This window comes from Toxoplasma gondii, chromosome XI (assembly GCF_000006565.2).
Source record: "Toxoplasma gondii ME49 chromosome XI, whole genome shotgun sequence".
In the NCBI taxonomy this organism is placed as follows: Eukaryota; Apicomplexa; class Conoidasida; order Eucoccidiorida; family Sarcocystidae; genus Toxoplasma; species Toxoplasma gondii.
Window position 1 is genome coordinate 6,168,457 of NC_031479.1, and position 14,819 is coordinate 6,183,275.

At 51.0% G+C, this 14,819-nt stretch overlaps 3 protein-coding genes across 3 annotated transcripts; 1 reads left to right on the plus strand and 2 right to left on the minus strand.

Annotated features, from left to right (window-relative positions):
- Positions 1-158: 158 nt before the first annotated feature.
- Positions 159-1,452, plus strand: TGME49_216410 (hypothetical protein; the record flags this gene model as incomplete). The annotated part of the gene is made up of 6 exons (XM_002370910.2): positions 159-199; positions 323-506; positions 607-709; positions 923-1,040; positions 1,135-1,208; positions 1,322-1,452. The coding sequence occupies 6 exons, from the start codon at positions 159-161 to the stop codon at positions 1,366-1,368; spliced, it is 567 nt and encodes a 188-aa protein (XP_002370951.1). The 3' UTR covers positions 1,369-1,452.
- Positions 1,453-1,684: 232 nt separating this feature from the next.
- TGME49_216400 (meiotic recombination protein DMC1 family protein) lies at positions 1,685-3,822 on the minus strand. The gene is made up of 10 exons (XM_002370909.2): positions 3,624-3,822; positions 3,478-3,570; positions 3,265-3,412; positions 3,056-3,210; positions 2,838-2,999; positions 2,759-2,777; positions 2,544-2,703; positions 2,437-2,486; positions 2,257-2,383; positions 1,685-2,196 (listed from the first exon to the last, which is right to left on the minus strand). The coding sequence occupies exons 1-10, from the start codon at positions 3,723-3,725 to the stop codon at positions 2,163-2,165; spliced, it is 1,050 nt and encodes a 349-aa protein (XP_002370950.1). The 5' UTR covers positions 3,726-3,822; the 3' UTR covers positions 1,685-2,162.
- A 3,740-nt stretch (positions 3,823-7,562) lies between these two features.
- On the minus strand, positions 7,563-14,796 carry TGME49_216390 (RNA methyltransferase, TrmH family protein). Its single transcript, XM_002370908.2, has 6 exons — positions 12,364-14,796; positions 11,023-11,646; positions 10,392-10,524; positions 9,535-9,670; positions 8,873-8,960; positions 7,563-8,205 (listed from the first exon to the last, which is right to left on the minus strand). The coding sequence occupies exons 1-6, from the start codon at positions 13,701-13,703 to the stop codon at positions 8,004-8,006; spliced, it is 2,523 nt and encodes an 840-aa protein (XP_002370949.1). The 5' UTR covers positions 13,704-14,796; the 3' UTR covers positions 7,563-8,003.
- Positions 14,797-14,819: the final 23 nt, after the last annotated feature.

A 14,819-nucleotide genomic window follows, 5' to 3' on the forward strand; every position in this document is an offset into this window, starting at 1 on the left:
TTTTTCCTCTCCGGTAGCTTTCGAAACAAGTTAACCGACCACACTTATCAACCCGCAACATCAAAGGCTTTCAAAAGAACGGGCGACACCGAGCTTCCGGCGGCCCGTGGCTTCTCTGTTTCCTACTTGGTGGAAGCGTGTCCCCACTGCCGGTAGCGATGGAGACTCTGGACGAAGAAAAAGCCGAGGCGCTCCTCAGGTACCAGTCAGGGCTAAGCCAGGTTAATGAACATGCAGCAAGTTCGGGCATTCTAAAGCAGAACAGCATATTTTTGGCGAAAGTTCCCAACTGTGGCGTTCTTTGATGCCCGTTTCCTTACAGGGAAATCGTCACCCTGGAGACCTACGGCTCGCTCAGTCGAAAGGTTGCACGGTATGAGCTGGAGAAGAGGATGGGTTTGAAGGAGGATGATTTAAAACCTTTCAAGGATCAGATCAGCGTTATCCTGGAAAAAATTGTCGACGATATCACTGCAGACCAAGAAAACGACGAAAGTGGCAAATCGGTATGTCCAGATGCGTGATTTTGCCCATCGGGTGCAGAAACACGAGCGGCATCCAATCTAGCAGAGAATTGGTATATGTTGGCGTTACGCTTGTTTCCAGGATGAATCGGATGCCGACAAAGCGGAGAGCAGGGAACCTGATAGCAAGAAGCAAAAGACAGGAAATAACGTAAACGCCCCCAAGAACCTGAAGAAGTTACAGGGTGAGTGTGGTTTTTAAAATTATGGTCCTCTTTGCACCGTAAGAGGTTGCTTCCAAAATGCATGTGATGTTAGCGTATCGACCAAGGATGGTCCGCGAGTTCGTTTGCAGCTCAAACTTCCACTGAGTGCCGTAGCGTTGCTCGCATCGACTGCAAGGATGCTTAACTGTTTTGTGCGCACCTCGGCGTCTTGATATGTTCCTGTGTGTGCAGCGTCACTGATGTCAAAAAATGAGTTTCTCGACAAAGCGCCAGTTCTGGCTTCTCGTATCGGTGACGAACTAGTGTTCGATATGAAACCGCGGACATTCAGCAGCGGTTCTTGCGGCTGGTAAGCGAGTTTCCATCGTGGCCTCTAAACCGCACTGCTCGTTGCAAGGCAGCAACAGTTGTATAGGTGCTTCTCTGGATGGCCTGTTTTTCAGGTTCTATGGATCCAAGGTGGCGATCAAAGTTGGCAAGCAAGAAGTCTGGTGCCAGCTCGGGGTCAACTGCACAGGTAACCTACGGTCGTGTGAGTTGAGAGTGGCCGTACTCCATGCAACGTTGTGGGCATCTCACGTCTTCATCTGAAAAGATGATCTGATGTGGCGTGTGCTGTGTTTTTCGCAGTTCTTGGGAGCAAGGAGTGGGACGAGAGTCGAAAAAGGAAGAAATGAGCGGAGTAACTTCTTCATTTACTCATAGCCTCTTCTGGTTTCTATTTTGTCCGTCTGTTTTGGTGTATCATGAGAGCAGAAAGGATTTTAGTAAACAGTTAAGGGGAAGGGCAGTAAATACAGTGATCGTGCATTCATTCGATAATCATCTGGCTATGTCCGCGGTTCGTCAGTTGTTTTGATTTCGGCCGTCACCGAGGGATTGGATAGCTTTATGCCCTGCCATCGGTTTTAGGTTGTGTGTCCATTCTATCGACTGGAAGGTCAAGTGCATTTTCTGAAGACTTTACTAGGCAATGTGCACGCGTGTAGGCTCAAATGCACACCCGATACCGTGTTACGAGAGGGGAGCCCGTTGTTCTCATCAAGTCATAAGCTAGCGGAAAGCCTGCCAATGCAGCCAGCGGCACCTTCATGTTGTGCAACGAGGTGTGCATCTCAGGTTGGCCGACCCAGCTTTGCATCCATTGTCACAGGGTGGGTATGAAACCAGACGCGGAGTCTCTCAGATGTGGGAACTGATGCATACTCAAAATGTGCAGCTTTCCTTCTTCAACTTATGCATGCAAGTACTCATGTGCCGCAGCGTTGGCAATCAGAAGGCGGATAGGAAATCTAGAATTCCTGTCTTTCAGGGTCTTGGTATAGCTTCATAAGAAAACATGCCGTTCAAAGCTTGGACATCTCTTTCTTAAGAACCAAACAACAAAACAACGCTTTCGGTATCATCGACCTCCAGGGGACACATCTGCAGTGTATTGTAAAATTGGGAGAGCCAGTGAGAGAGCCAAATTTCACTCAATGACATCAATTATTCCTCTGGAGGACCTGCATTGTCGTTATCTGATATCGGCTTTCCTAGCAGAAGTAGCAAACATTGGATCTTACAACTGAATGATACACTCAGATTCCGGCAAATTAGGTGCATCGTACACTTTTACAATGCGTTGATCACCTTTGCCCTTGCGCATGGAAAGGCGTGTCGTTGACGCATGGCCGAGAACGTGACCGCCCACTGAGCACAGAGAATTTCAACCGCTGCACAATGCTTTCGAACATGATACTCACCCGGTTTTGTGGGGTTCGCAGTGAAAGTTAATCCTCCTCCTGGATCGGACCTGAGGTACTAGACGTCACACCCCCATACTTTCATGCGCTATCAGTCGAACACTTACATGACTTGATTCGTTAGCATTACTGCCAGGTTATACTGCTCAGCCAACTTCATCATGATGCTAAGCATCCTGTTGAGCTTCTGTTGTCTGTCTGCTAGTTCTCCCCTTCCAGAGAAATCCACTCGGAAAAGGGCAATGATCGAGTCCACGATGAGAACAGCTGGCAGAAAAGGTTTCGAGAGAGGCGCAACCACACCAGGGCGCGAAACACTTACAAAATCGTTCCTCGCACATCTGAGCAGCCTTTCAGTTAGGAACTAATCACAAAGGCATGTTCATACAAGTGATTCTAACCTTTGCGGCAGCGAGGGTAAGGAGCTGATGCATGTGCTCAGTGGTGAAAGCCCGTGCGTACATGATATTGTCAAGCACCCCATCTCCATCCAATCCAAAACGCTCGGCAATCCCCTGGATTTTCTCTGGTCGGAACGTTCCTTCCGTATCTATGTAACAGACCTGAATTATGGTTGAAGCGCCTATTGTCACAGCCTAATATCGGAATTGAATCATACCTTGCCACATCCTCCCTTCATGTCACGAGGTAGTTGCGCGGTGACACAGACCGTATGGCATAGTTGCGTTTTGCCACATCGGTTTTCCCCAAATAATTCAGTGATTGACATAGTCTCGAAACCACCTCCAAGAAGCTGATCGAGCTGGTCAGACCCTGTTAGATGACGTGTGAACCCGTCTGCGAAGCAGGGGCGTTACCACTCCTCACCAGTGGTTATCTTGATGACTCGCCCTCGTTTTTGGACCAACTCAACACCCGTGATGAAAGCATTGCACATGCCCAATTTAGCAGCTGCTTCAACGATCTTCTCGACTTTGGCTTCTGAAATTCCCTTTACAAGGCATAGTTCCTTCTTCTGCAGCGAAAGCAGCGTCATTCACATTGAGTCATATATGATCAGCGCTTGTCGAAGGCTCTCACAGTCGTCTGAACAATAGACAGAACGGTGCAGTAGCCGGCTTGCTTCAGTTTGTTGATGTCAGCAGCGTTAATGCCTGCTGCTTGAAGCTTATCCTGAAAGACAGAACCGTTACATTTGCCTTAAGCTTCACTCCAAGTACACCTACGATGCTTTGGAACGTATCGTTCGCATCGTCCGCAGAAACATCGAGATGAGGGGTGGATGAAATATGTTTTCGTGCCGATTTGCTCTCAGTCAGTGCCGCCATTATATTTGGTAAGTAGTGAAGAACCGAATTTCTTTCCCAGTAGATTATCTCTTCAACATATAGGCGTTTCGTCTGTCAGGTAACTCAGCTTAATTACTCTCCGGCGCCGGGCATTCACTTCATTTTATCAGATTGTTTGCGGACTGTACGTACTCCTAATACGACAGAAACGCATGCGCTAATTTTTTCAGCGGTCTCCAACCGTGTCACACGCGGAGACGTTCAAGTGAAAGGTATCTTCCATCGATACCGAACAGCTTGCTACGAGTTGTCCTCTGTTTCAGCCTACACGCATTAGGCAACCGGAAGCGCCGTACCGGATGGCCAGTGGAGTACGGCATGGGAGCCGATGTAATTCGTTCCGAGTCCTCTATCGTAACTCGTTCTGCTCTTTCAAATATTGGCGTGTCACTGTCATGTCAACAGTGACTATTTCATCACTTACGGCAGCATCCGTTGTCGGCAAACCACTTGAAATCTGTGCTGAAGGACTGCGCCGTGGCGACAACAACAATTGCAGGCACACTTCCGGCGACAGAAAGAGAGGGTCTAGTTGTCCTCTGCCCATTACTCTGGTTCCCAGTGCATTGCTAGAGCTCATTAAAAGACAACTGTTGTTGTGTTGACGACACCGTCGGAAATGAGGTATTCCATGCACAGAAAGAGTTACTTTTATATAGTGTGTTTGGCAAACAGTTGCCCCCCGCAAGGGCGTTAGTTTCCATCATTGGATTAGGGAGGTGGGGAGTGTCTCACATGTTTGCTTATAAAGCGGGTAACCACAAACTTAATATTGGTCATCGATATGTCAGGCGACCTACTGCTTTTGTGTCTGTGTCCACAAGTGTGTTTGACCACTTCCTCCCCCCGTAGGAGTGCGTGTTCCGAGTAGAATACGCGTCTAACATTGGCTTTGATACCCTGCAAATCGTCTTCTCGAGGTTTTCATATAATACGTCCAACCGAAAATAAGGCACTGACAAACACAAATGAATGACTGAAAATATTGCTGCTCTTCCCATCGTCTACTTCAACCGCCCCAAGCTCACACCAGATTCGCCTTGAACCCTGTATCACAAGCACTGCAATACAAAGTACACGTGTCATAGAAAAACGTACAAAGGCTTTACTTTACCTGGTTGTTTAGCTATTGATAGCGTCCGATCCCAATGCCAGTTCCCTGCTTGCGGCGAACACACACGCGTGATGACAACCGAGACAAACTGAAGAATGCAGGGAAGAGGCTTCCTGGTGTTGTCTCACGGTTGTCGCACCATCTGGAAACCCCATGGTTGCTCATTTCGCGAAGGGTGGTTCATGTCTACTAACAACGAGACTCCTTGTGATCGACGCGCCAAAATAGCAGGCGACCTGGAAATTGATACGGTGTTTTTGCCCATCGTCATTACCATTCTAAGAATTCTATCAAACAGAAAGTTGGGTGGCTCGCCTGAAGACGTTACGCCTGCAGAGAACGAACATTGACTATCCACCTCTAGAGATTACCGCACGCGTTGCCAGCAGCTCAAGCGGAGCCTGACACTGGGAGATACGCTGCCTCCGTGTCTACATACGACGAAAAGATGCGTCATACCTCTGCCTATAGTGATCAGATTCACTTGACGGTGGCCAAAGAGGTACGTGTACCACGTGTGAGCTTCCGCTCCCTCCGGACAACACTTGACGTACCTCTAAGGCTGTTTTCGACGAGTACAACATGACTAATGCTTTATCCAGAGCCCATAGTTGGAACGGCTACCTGCGCCACGATGTAGTCCTCGAACGAATTAGCGGATAGGGATACAAGAAAGGTCAGAGGGTTTGTGGCCGAACTACTAATGCACAACGGGCGTATACATTAGAGCTTGTGACGAGTTTCAAAATTCGTAGGTCTTGGGAAACCACCACAGAACGGCTTCCTGCTGTTTGCAGCACGCCTTTATGGTGAAATCTGGTGTCAGGATGCTGCGACTCAACCAGCCAGTCAGCACGCCCAGATGCCTATCATTCTTCACAAGAATGCGGGCCCGCTGTCGTCGAAAAACATCAGCCATATGACCCTCAAGCTACGATCAGTTAGATTCACTTCAATGATGATCCGATGTGATCGCGTGTCTGCTGACGGACCGTGTGCCCAGGGCGGTAGTGCTGAGAGCTGGCAACGTGTCTCTCGCCACATTGAGTCTTGTCTTGTTCCTGCAGGAACGGACACGGGCTGACCTACGTATTTGCAAAAAAGCTGGATTCGTTTCATCTTTTCTGACAAGTGATTCTTTTTTAACACAGGAGGACATTAAAATCGACAACATGAGAATAGGGGCATCTGCCTTTTCAGCACTTCTATGTTGAGTGGTGGTGTAATACGAAATCTTCTGTTATGGTGTTTCGCCTACGCTAGCCTCTTGCGCACGTCCCCGTTTTGGACGAGGGAATGGCCAAGAAAGTGAAAAGCCGGAAGCCATCCCGCTAACAAGCCGTCCCCGTGCTCCACCTCCCAGGAGTAGAGATCATGGTGATGTGGACGAGGCCGGCTCGTCTTCGTGTTCCTCTCGTAGTCGTGGTCCTCTTGAATACGAACCCGCGGCGCTCATGGTAGAGAATTTTCTAGGGTCAAATAAGGAAGGGCCTGCTGAGGAAGAGAAAGGCCGCTTGCCGCCGATGAATACCCCCCAAGTCTTGCATGTTATATTTCATGCCAACCCAGCTTTTCGACCACCAGACTCATCCACCTACTATCAGTTTCCACGTGCGTCTCGAGAAGACCTGATACCAGTGTTCTGATATTATGTTACGCGCCCCAAGCACGCCGCCTTGCTTGTCAGATCCACTTCGGATTCCCTTGACGCGAAGCAAACGGTCACGCGACGGTTCTAGCCTTACATTTAATTTGTAGCTCCGAGCCACAACTGTGCTCATTAAACCAATGCCGACGTTTACAGAGCTGATATGCTTTGACGCTCAAGACAAAACATCGTTTCAGTACCGGTCCACGCTGCAGCTTCAGTGACTAGAGTTCGTTTTCACGGCACTGCACTGCACTGCTGCTGGCTTCGTGGCGAGTGGTTAGACCTTAGCCATATGCACCGTGCCAGTTTTTCTACTTGATCAAAATCCTGGACCGGTAATTGAAGCTCTTCCACACTTCTACTCTCGACTATTCGCTTCATGAGCTGCCGCCAGCTTCTGTGATTTTGTGTGCTCTGATACAGATCACAACCTCCCAATAACCCGAAACCCCAACGTTTCGTCGTTCCTGCTCACTTGGAGCAGCGCTACCCAAGGGCCGCGCTGGAGACCATGCAAGCAACGACAGAAGAGATGAAGCAGCTGATACCCCCACACGAAATATCCCTTTCATCGCCTCCACTCGTCCTTTCTCATCTCGGTCGAGCTCTCCCCTTGTCGTCTCCTCGACCTCCCCTTCCCGTAGACCCGGGCCAACCCCGAGGCCAAGGACGACCCTTTCTCAACTTATTTGTCCAGGGAAAGGAAACAGACTGAACATCTGCTCTACTGGGCATAAACGTTTTCTGTGGTGAGTGGTGGGCAGAATGAGGCCGACGTTCCACATTTAAAGCGAGGGTCACGATGTGCCTCGATAATTGCTAGACACACGCTTCAGTTTCGGAAGGAACTACTTCGTAGGTCCAGCAAGGGGGGTTCATCCGGCAACTGCCTTTAGAGTTTCTCCGTAACATAGTTGACTCGCTGAACACCTTGGGGCCACTGTCGATTGCAAGAGATCACGTTGTTGCCGCGACCTCAGGCACAAAACTGAGTATCAGTGCCGCTATAGGCATTTGATATGGAAGGTGTATCACGAAGATACTCAGGGAAGGTTCATTAGAGTCATTAACATGCACATTAATTTGTGACACGCTTAAAGCGGTGAAGCGCGTAACATCAACCGCACGCAGTTCCTCTTTGGAGAGAACGTTTCCGGTTTCGTTTTACACTACATGGTCGTACAGTTGTGCACAGTGTACAAACAGTACAAACACGTACGGTTTCGGGTCGGACATTTGAGGTTGACCAGAATTTCGTGTACATTTCCTACCGCTTTCTTCACAAAACATGCCATATGCACGTCGACTTGTGCTGTAGGGTTGGGCATGTGTAGCGGAAAGCAGGTTGAAACTGTCTTCCCACTCCTGGATAGACTGTTTCATGGCGCTCTCCGAAATGCGTTTACATCCGGGCAGATCTGATAAAAGAGGCCGCCGCCATACGTAATGCAGTTTCCGATTCGTTGCTTTTTCTCGACATGATCCGGACTCGTTATGGACCCACAGCCACGAGTTGAGAACCCTTCAGGTTTCCATTCTCGCTCTCACTCGAAAAGCGACAATTTCCTGCGCCCCTCGAAGTGTCGCTTTCCCCAGCTCCCATCGCCAGGATTTTCTTCATTTCATACATGACTATTCCCCCAGCAATACCGACGTTCAGCGAATCGAGAAGAGACGACATAGGCAACGCAACCCTGCAGAAGCAGAATCAAAGTGAAAACTACTCCTAAAATGACATCCGCTTCAAATCTCTTCTCCATATGCATTGTGACCGCACGCACGCGGCAGGAAGCACTTAGATGCATGCGCGCACGGCTTTCGCAAAAGTGATATCATTCGGCGTAACCTTTTTATGGGGGTAATTCTATGGCGAGGAACAATTATGAAGATGCGACCATAGAAAAGTCGTCACAGACCAGAAGACGGGCACGCGATATACCCGAAAAACCACGCATCCAGTGCTTTCATTTGAGTCACGAACTGGTGAATTAACAGCCTGGTACTGAAAGCTCGAATCTCAGATAGTGATCCTCGATAAATAAGAGACGACAAAAATACTCGCGAATTGGGGCCATGTTTAGTATCCTAGCTACTATAATGTCTCTTGTTATTCGATATGAGTTATACATTTCTGGAGCGCGTATACAAACGGTACAGGCTGTAAATAAAGGACTCCTGAACTTAAACCGGGGTGTCAAGTAGGTACAAACCGTACATGAATTACGGCTATATATGACAGACGCTAACTTCCCGGCTGAACATCCCTTCTCCTACTACGCTTCAGCACCAACTGACAAATGCTCGGAAAATAGATTGTCTTACGCCTGTTTTTCATCAGACTCGCGTGCAGCTTCCCCTTACCTTCTGCAGCGCTGGAGAATCAGCTCGGAAAGACCGTGAGACTCGTTGCCGAGGATACAACAGATACCTCTGTGCTTCGTCACCGCGCCTACAAACGCGACACACGAGAATGTTCCCAGCTTTGGCTCTCTCTCTTTACCGTATCTTTCAACATGCGGGAAGTCTCCAGCAGATTGCCACAAGTAAAGTGCACACGGTGAGGTCAAAGACGCCATTACTTTCACTGAGTCTCTCGGCCTTCGTTCAACAACCTGCTCTAACACTCACGACGAAAGCAAATCCGCACGCTCTTCTTTTGGCCTTCCAGTACGATCCGTCGCAAGTTGTTGAACCTTCAGTCCTCTTTCTCAAACGGTAACACTGCATTTCTCCATTGCTGCCTTCATGCGACAGCAGCTCCCTAAACACGACTTCGCAGTGTCTCTTCTCGCGTTTTTACAGTGCTTGTATAGCAGCCATCTTGCCTCGCGTTCCTGCTTGCTCGCCTCGTTCGCGTGTGCAACCCAAGTTTTTTTGGGGTAGATGAGCCACAGATTAATCTCCGTGGATGTCCCCACTGTGTACGAGAGGACACGGCGGAGCCGAGGCACATGCGGACAAAACCCATGGAGGTAGATTTCTCTCGTGTTGCTTAAAGACCTAAACGCTTTTTCGCCTCCTACCTTGGAATGCTTCGGGCCGTTCGCCGGTCGTATCCGCTGCAATGGGCAGCAAATCGCTTTCTTCGCACATGCGCAGAAGATTCTCAACGGAACCGTGGAAGTGAGGCAGGTTGTAGTGGAGCCCGCGGCTGATTTCCTGGGCAAAACCACGCGACAATGTTTATAAAAAGGCAAATAAGAACCCGAGCATGAGATGCGCGAACGAGAAGGTCGACGCAGCACCAAACCGAGCGGAAGCGACGGGTTAGGGTAGCAAGAATGCACGACACAGAAACAAGAGAAGACACATGAGTCGCAAAGGCCTTCACCACAGAGAGGTGACGGGAAAAGCGCGGTGAAGGGAGTCGAGACAGAACGCGATGGTAGGCATTTATGATCTGCTTGATTATTTATGTGCGGTTCGATTCCGCAATCAAGACACGTCTTTTACACGAGAAGAAAGAACCATGGACGACGAAACTCCAGAACCAGGCGAGGCATCTCACCAGAAGACCCAAGGAAATGCGCGGGTCCAAGCAGTGTTCTGTTGCTCTCACTTCCTAAATTCTTTTTCTCCTTTTCCAAACGGTCCCCTAGTAGACCCGCTGCACAGACGTCTCAACTGTTAGGTCTCCCCGAGGTGTTTCTCCCGCCAGCAAGAAGGCGGCAGAATCTTTGGGTGAATTCTTAAAGATGCTGTGACATCTTTCACTCTCTATCCCCGCTGTGTTTCCACTCCCTTTTTCATTCATGTTCACACAGTCTTGTCAGTAGACCTCCCGCATGAAGCACCGGGGAACGACGATAAAACACCCAGACGCAACGCATTTTCTACGACTCCAAGAAAGGCAACTCAACTGCCTTTTATGGCGCCGTACCATCACTTTCCAGTTGAACGGATCTGCAGTCCCGTCGACATAGTAGACGCCATCGAAGCCAAGGGCGGCCGCCGTACGAACGAGGATGCCAACGTTCCACACGTATCTCACTCCACCCAGTGCCAGAATGCACCTGCAAAAACGACAACAGAAGCAACGCGGAAACTCAAACTTTGTCTGCCCCCCGACGCGCAGAGGTACCAAAGCACGTATATATAAATATATACATGGAGAAATTAAGTTGGACGAAAGGACCTCAAGTTCGAATATTTATATATATATCTGTATATATATTTATGTACACACACTGCAGACACGTTCAGTGATGTCAGCGCGCTTGTATTTAGATAAAACGAAGCGTTTGACCGTACAAAACTCCATGCGGCCGAGCGAAGATTGAGGGTATGCCGGTTTCGCTCTGCTGAGCCAGGCAGGTGACACGCCCCCCGCCTGCCTCCCGATTTTCGGCTTTGTTTGAGCGCGAAAAGATCATATCAAAGTGCCCTTCTACGATGGAGAGACACCGCCCCCGTCCTCTGGTATGAGGGAGGTTGCCTGGCTCAAATTCGTTAACGGTTCGCCCGTAAACAAAGCCGACTCGTCATTTTTGCGTTGCTCGCCTTGAGCTCACTTGGCAGGTCCGAAATCGAAGCTTTCCCGGGGCCGCTTCAGAATGCCGACTACTTGTTTGCTCCCGGTTTTGACAGACATGCCCGGTTGCAGCATCTCTGCGCCAGCAGCGTCTTCTGGAGAGCTGGAGGGAAACCCAAAGCCGTGGACGTCCCTTCGCTTCAGCAGCAGGGAATCTTTGCCCTTTCCAGCGCACCCGCCTCTGTCTTCTTTCCGCTTTCCGAGCTTTTCCTTCTTGGGCAGAAACTCGAGCGGCCGTCGAGCCATGAGGAACTCCATTACTTCGCTGTACGTGCAGCGCGTCTCCCGCGCATGCAGATGAAACGCCGAGGGAAGACCGGCTATGGCCGGATTGTCTGTCAGAAGCAGTTCAAACTTCAGCGGCACATCACCCTGCTTTTTTCCGTCCTCTCCTTGACTCAGATCCACCGTTTCTCTCTCGATTCCGGAGTCTCTGGCGTCTGCGCCGTCTGCCTCCTCCGCCACACAGGACTCTTGCTGCCGCGATTCTGAAGCAGGCAGACACACCTCGCCCCCCTGACGCGAAGCGAAGCGCCGAAACTCTGGACTGCACATGAAGCGGACAAGAGGAAGGCCCATAACCACTACGCTCTCGTAACGCCGTCTGAAGAAAAGCACACAAACAAGAGAGGTCTCCGTGAAGAGACGCCAATCAGGACAAACGACTGAGGTACACACCAACACACACATGGAAACAGATTCAGTGAACACAAAGATACGCACTTTCGTCTTGAATTGTAGATTCAGATTACTGCCTATAGACGAGATCACGTAGGTGAGGAGCCAGGACGGAAACGAAACCGAGTTTAAGGATGGCTCGGCAGTGCAGAGAAGAGAGGAAGAAGCCTACGAAGAAAGGGAAGCAACAGAGAATGTACACAGAGGAGGAAAACACTCGTACCACGGCATCTTCCCACAGGCTTGCTGTTTCTCGCCGAGCACCGGAAAATGTTCCAGCAAACAACGTGTCTACGATAACTTGAGGGGAAAACGTTTTCTCAAGTGGTACACAGATGCGCGTTTACAGAGTCTCGGGACTGAAGCTCGCCGTTGAATACTCGCTGCATATATAGATCCAAAGAAACTGCAGTGTCTGTCGCTCTGTATGTATGCACTTGCACCTAAGAAAATGTCATCTGGACACAGTCACCGAATACTTGCATCTCCTGTAAATGCCTGCATGTAGGCCGGAGGTGCATGTGACTCACGGCAGCACATCCAAATACTCATGTCGATTCATACCTATTCACAGATCTGTCTATATCTACATTCGACTTTATATATTCAGTTACAAGAGCTATATGCACTCAGCTGTACATACCCTAGATCACTTCGCCTTTTGAGTCGGACAATGTGTTTGATGAGTTCATTCTTTGGACTGGCGATAAACGTGAGTTTTTTCACTTCGTCGGTCTCGCGACTTCCCTCCCGTTTCTTTGCAGCCTTTCGGTGTGATCCTTCCGTCAACTCTGTCAGCGTTTCTGCGCCACCTTCTGGTCGCTGTTCATCTTCTTCTCCCTCGACTGCTTTCAAAAACAAATCGTCTCCCCCGCCACTGGTCGCCCCTCCCTCGCGCTCATCTCCCTCAGGCCCCAACTCTGCTTCTCTCCCCCAACCTACGATTTCGTTAGCTGTCCCCTTCTCCCAAAAAGAGAGCTCTCCCTGTTCTCCCCATCTCCCTGTCTCCGCCGTTCTCGCCCTGTCTGCTTCTGGCGCCACACCCCACAAATGAAAGTGCTCAGAAAGGCTTCGACGACTCCCGCGTTCGACGCGCGGTTGCCCTGCCCCCGCCTTCTGTGTTCGCGACGCGACAGAATTGCGCTCCTCTGAAGGAGAGGAAGGTTGTCTGTTCTCCTCTGTCGCGTCGTCTGCCTTGGCACCGGAACGGCCGTGCTCGGCTTCCAGGCAGAACTGGGGGGGCGCGAGGCTCCTCAACCAGAGAGGCAGCGGCCGAGAAGGTGCAGACGTCGTCGACGTTTGGCGGCAGCGACCTCCTGCGTCTCCGCGGACCTCCTCAGCAGGCGTTTCTCGCTCCTCCCGATGTGCAGAGAGAGAAGACAAACGCGCGGAAACAGAGACGAAAGGAGACAGAGAGCCAGCAGACAACCCTCCACACGGCGGCGAAGACAAGGCGCGGCACCCGACACCGCAGAGAGGAGACCTGGTGGAAAACGAAACCGCGGAGGAAGGAGTTGCGGAGGAAGAAACGGGAGGGACAAGACGGCGACTGGAAAAGGAGACACCAAGGCCCTTGCTCTGTATCGCGAGGGGCAGGACAGGAAGACGGGAGGTGCCAGGACATGCGTGAGGCGAGCGTCTCGAGTTTGAGGGAAATCCAGTGGACGCCGAAAGGACAGGACCAAGCTGTGGAGACGAGGAGAGAGAAGAAGCTAAGCGTCGAGAAGAAAGACCGCGGAGACTCTCGGGAGGCGAGAGCGAGGAACACGGCGAAGAGCCGCCAGAGGCGCCCGGAAGAGGTGAAGGTGGAAACGCAGGAGACCTCGAGGAAACGGACGAAGCCGGGGCAGAGAGGATACGCGCGGATGCAGCAGCGAGCTGGAGAGAAGAAGGCTCACATGGAAGAGCCGAGGAAGTAGAAGACACAAGGGAAGCCACTCCGGGGAGGCCGCGGCGAAGAACACAGTTGAAGCGTTCGGCCATTGTGGCTCTGCTCCGTCGGCGGACGCGACAGATGTCGTCGAGAGAAGAAGAAGACAGCAACGGAGACAGTCCCCTGCTGTTCAGCCGACGTACGAGCGTGTCAAGGACGCGGGCGCGACCTGCGGCTCGAGGCACCCCAATGAGAATACTGAGCCTGGAAACGCTGTTCTTGAGACCCGGCTAGTGGCGAGGAAGATGGAGGAGGACACAACCTCCTTCTGATTCTTCTCAAGTCTTTCTCCTGTGATTCTCGCCGTCCTCTGCTCCCGCTCCTGTCTCTTCTCCCTCGCTTCTCTCCAGTCTCTTCGCACTCCTCTGTTCCATTTTGAGCCGAGAAGACAGACAGGGTCGGTCTCTAGCCTTGGGCCTCCACCCGTACCTCGTGGACGCCAACGAAGGTGGAAGCGAGAAGAACTCTTCTTAGTGGGTTGGCGCCTGCGACGGCGCTCGAGTCAGAAGAGAAGGCGGGCCGCAAGACAAGAAAGAAGATGCATGCAGGCCGGACGAGCGCGGGTGCCTGCGCACATGAAGTCATCTGTCACGCAACTTCCGGATGCAATGTAGGAGACATTTCAGTTCCTGAGAAATCTTCAGCGGAGCGAAAGCAAGTCGCCTCTTCCCCCCGACGTCTCACTTCCCGCCCCGGCTGCTTTCTGAGTGTCGAGGAGACATCCCATGCACTGGGAAACGGAGAAGGTGAGAAGATAGACGCGAGGGTGGTAGATCAAATTCAGCAAACGAGGTGCCGAACGAAGCAGCCGCTTTCCAACACTGCGTCAGTCCTCTACATCACGACGGGAGGAGCTTCGGGGCATCTCTGAGCCGCAGAGGGAGTACAGCAAATAAAAAAAGACGAGCGAGGGAAGCATAGTGAGGTGTCAAAACTCAACTTGAAGAGAAAAGAAGAAAGATGGAGAGAGACAGGACTGCTCCTTCACAGCTCCGGGCGACACACAGTCCGGCCCACAGTGCCCGTCCACTTGAGAAGGGTCGCGTTCTGGTCACAGCCAGGAACGGTCCGGGGTGCCTTGCTGGGTCAAGAAAACAGCTTCACCGGAATTTGAAAGAAGCGACGAAGATCTCTTTGTTCGCTTTTCTTCAGGATGTCGGACCTCA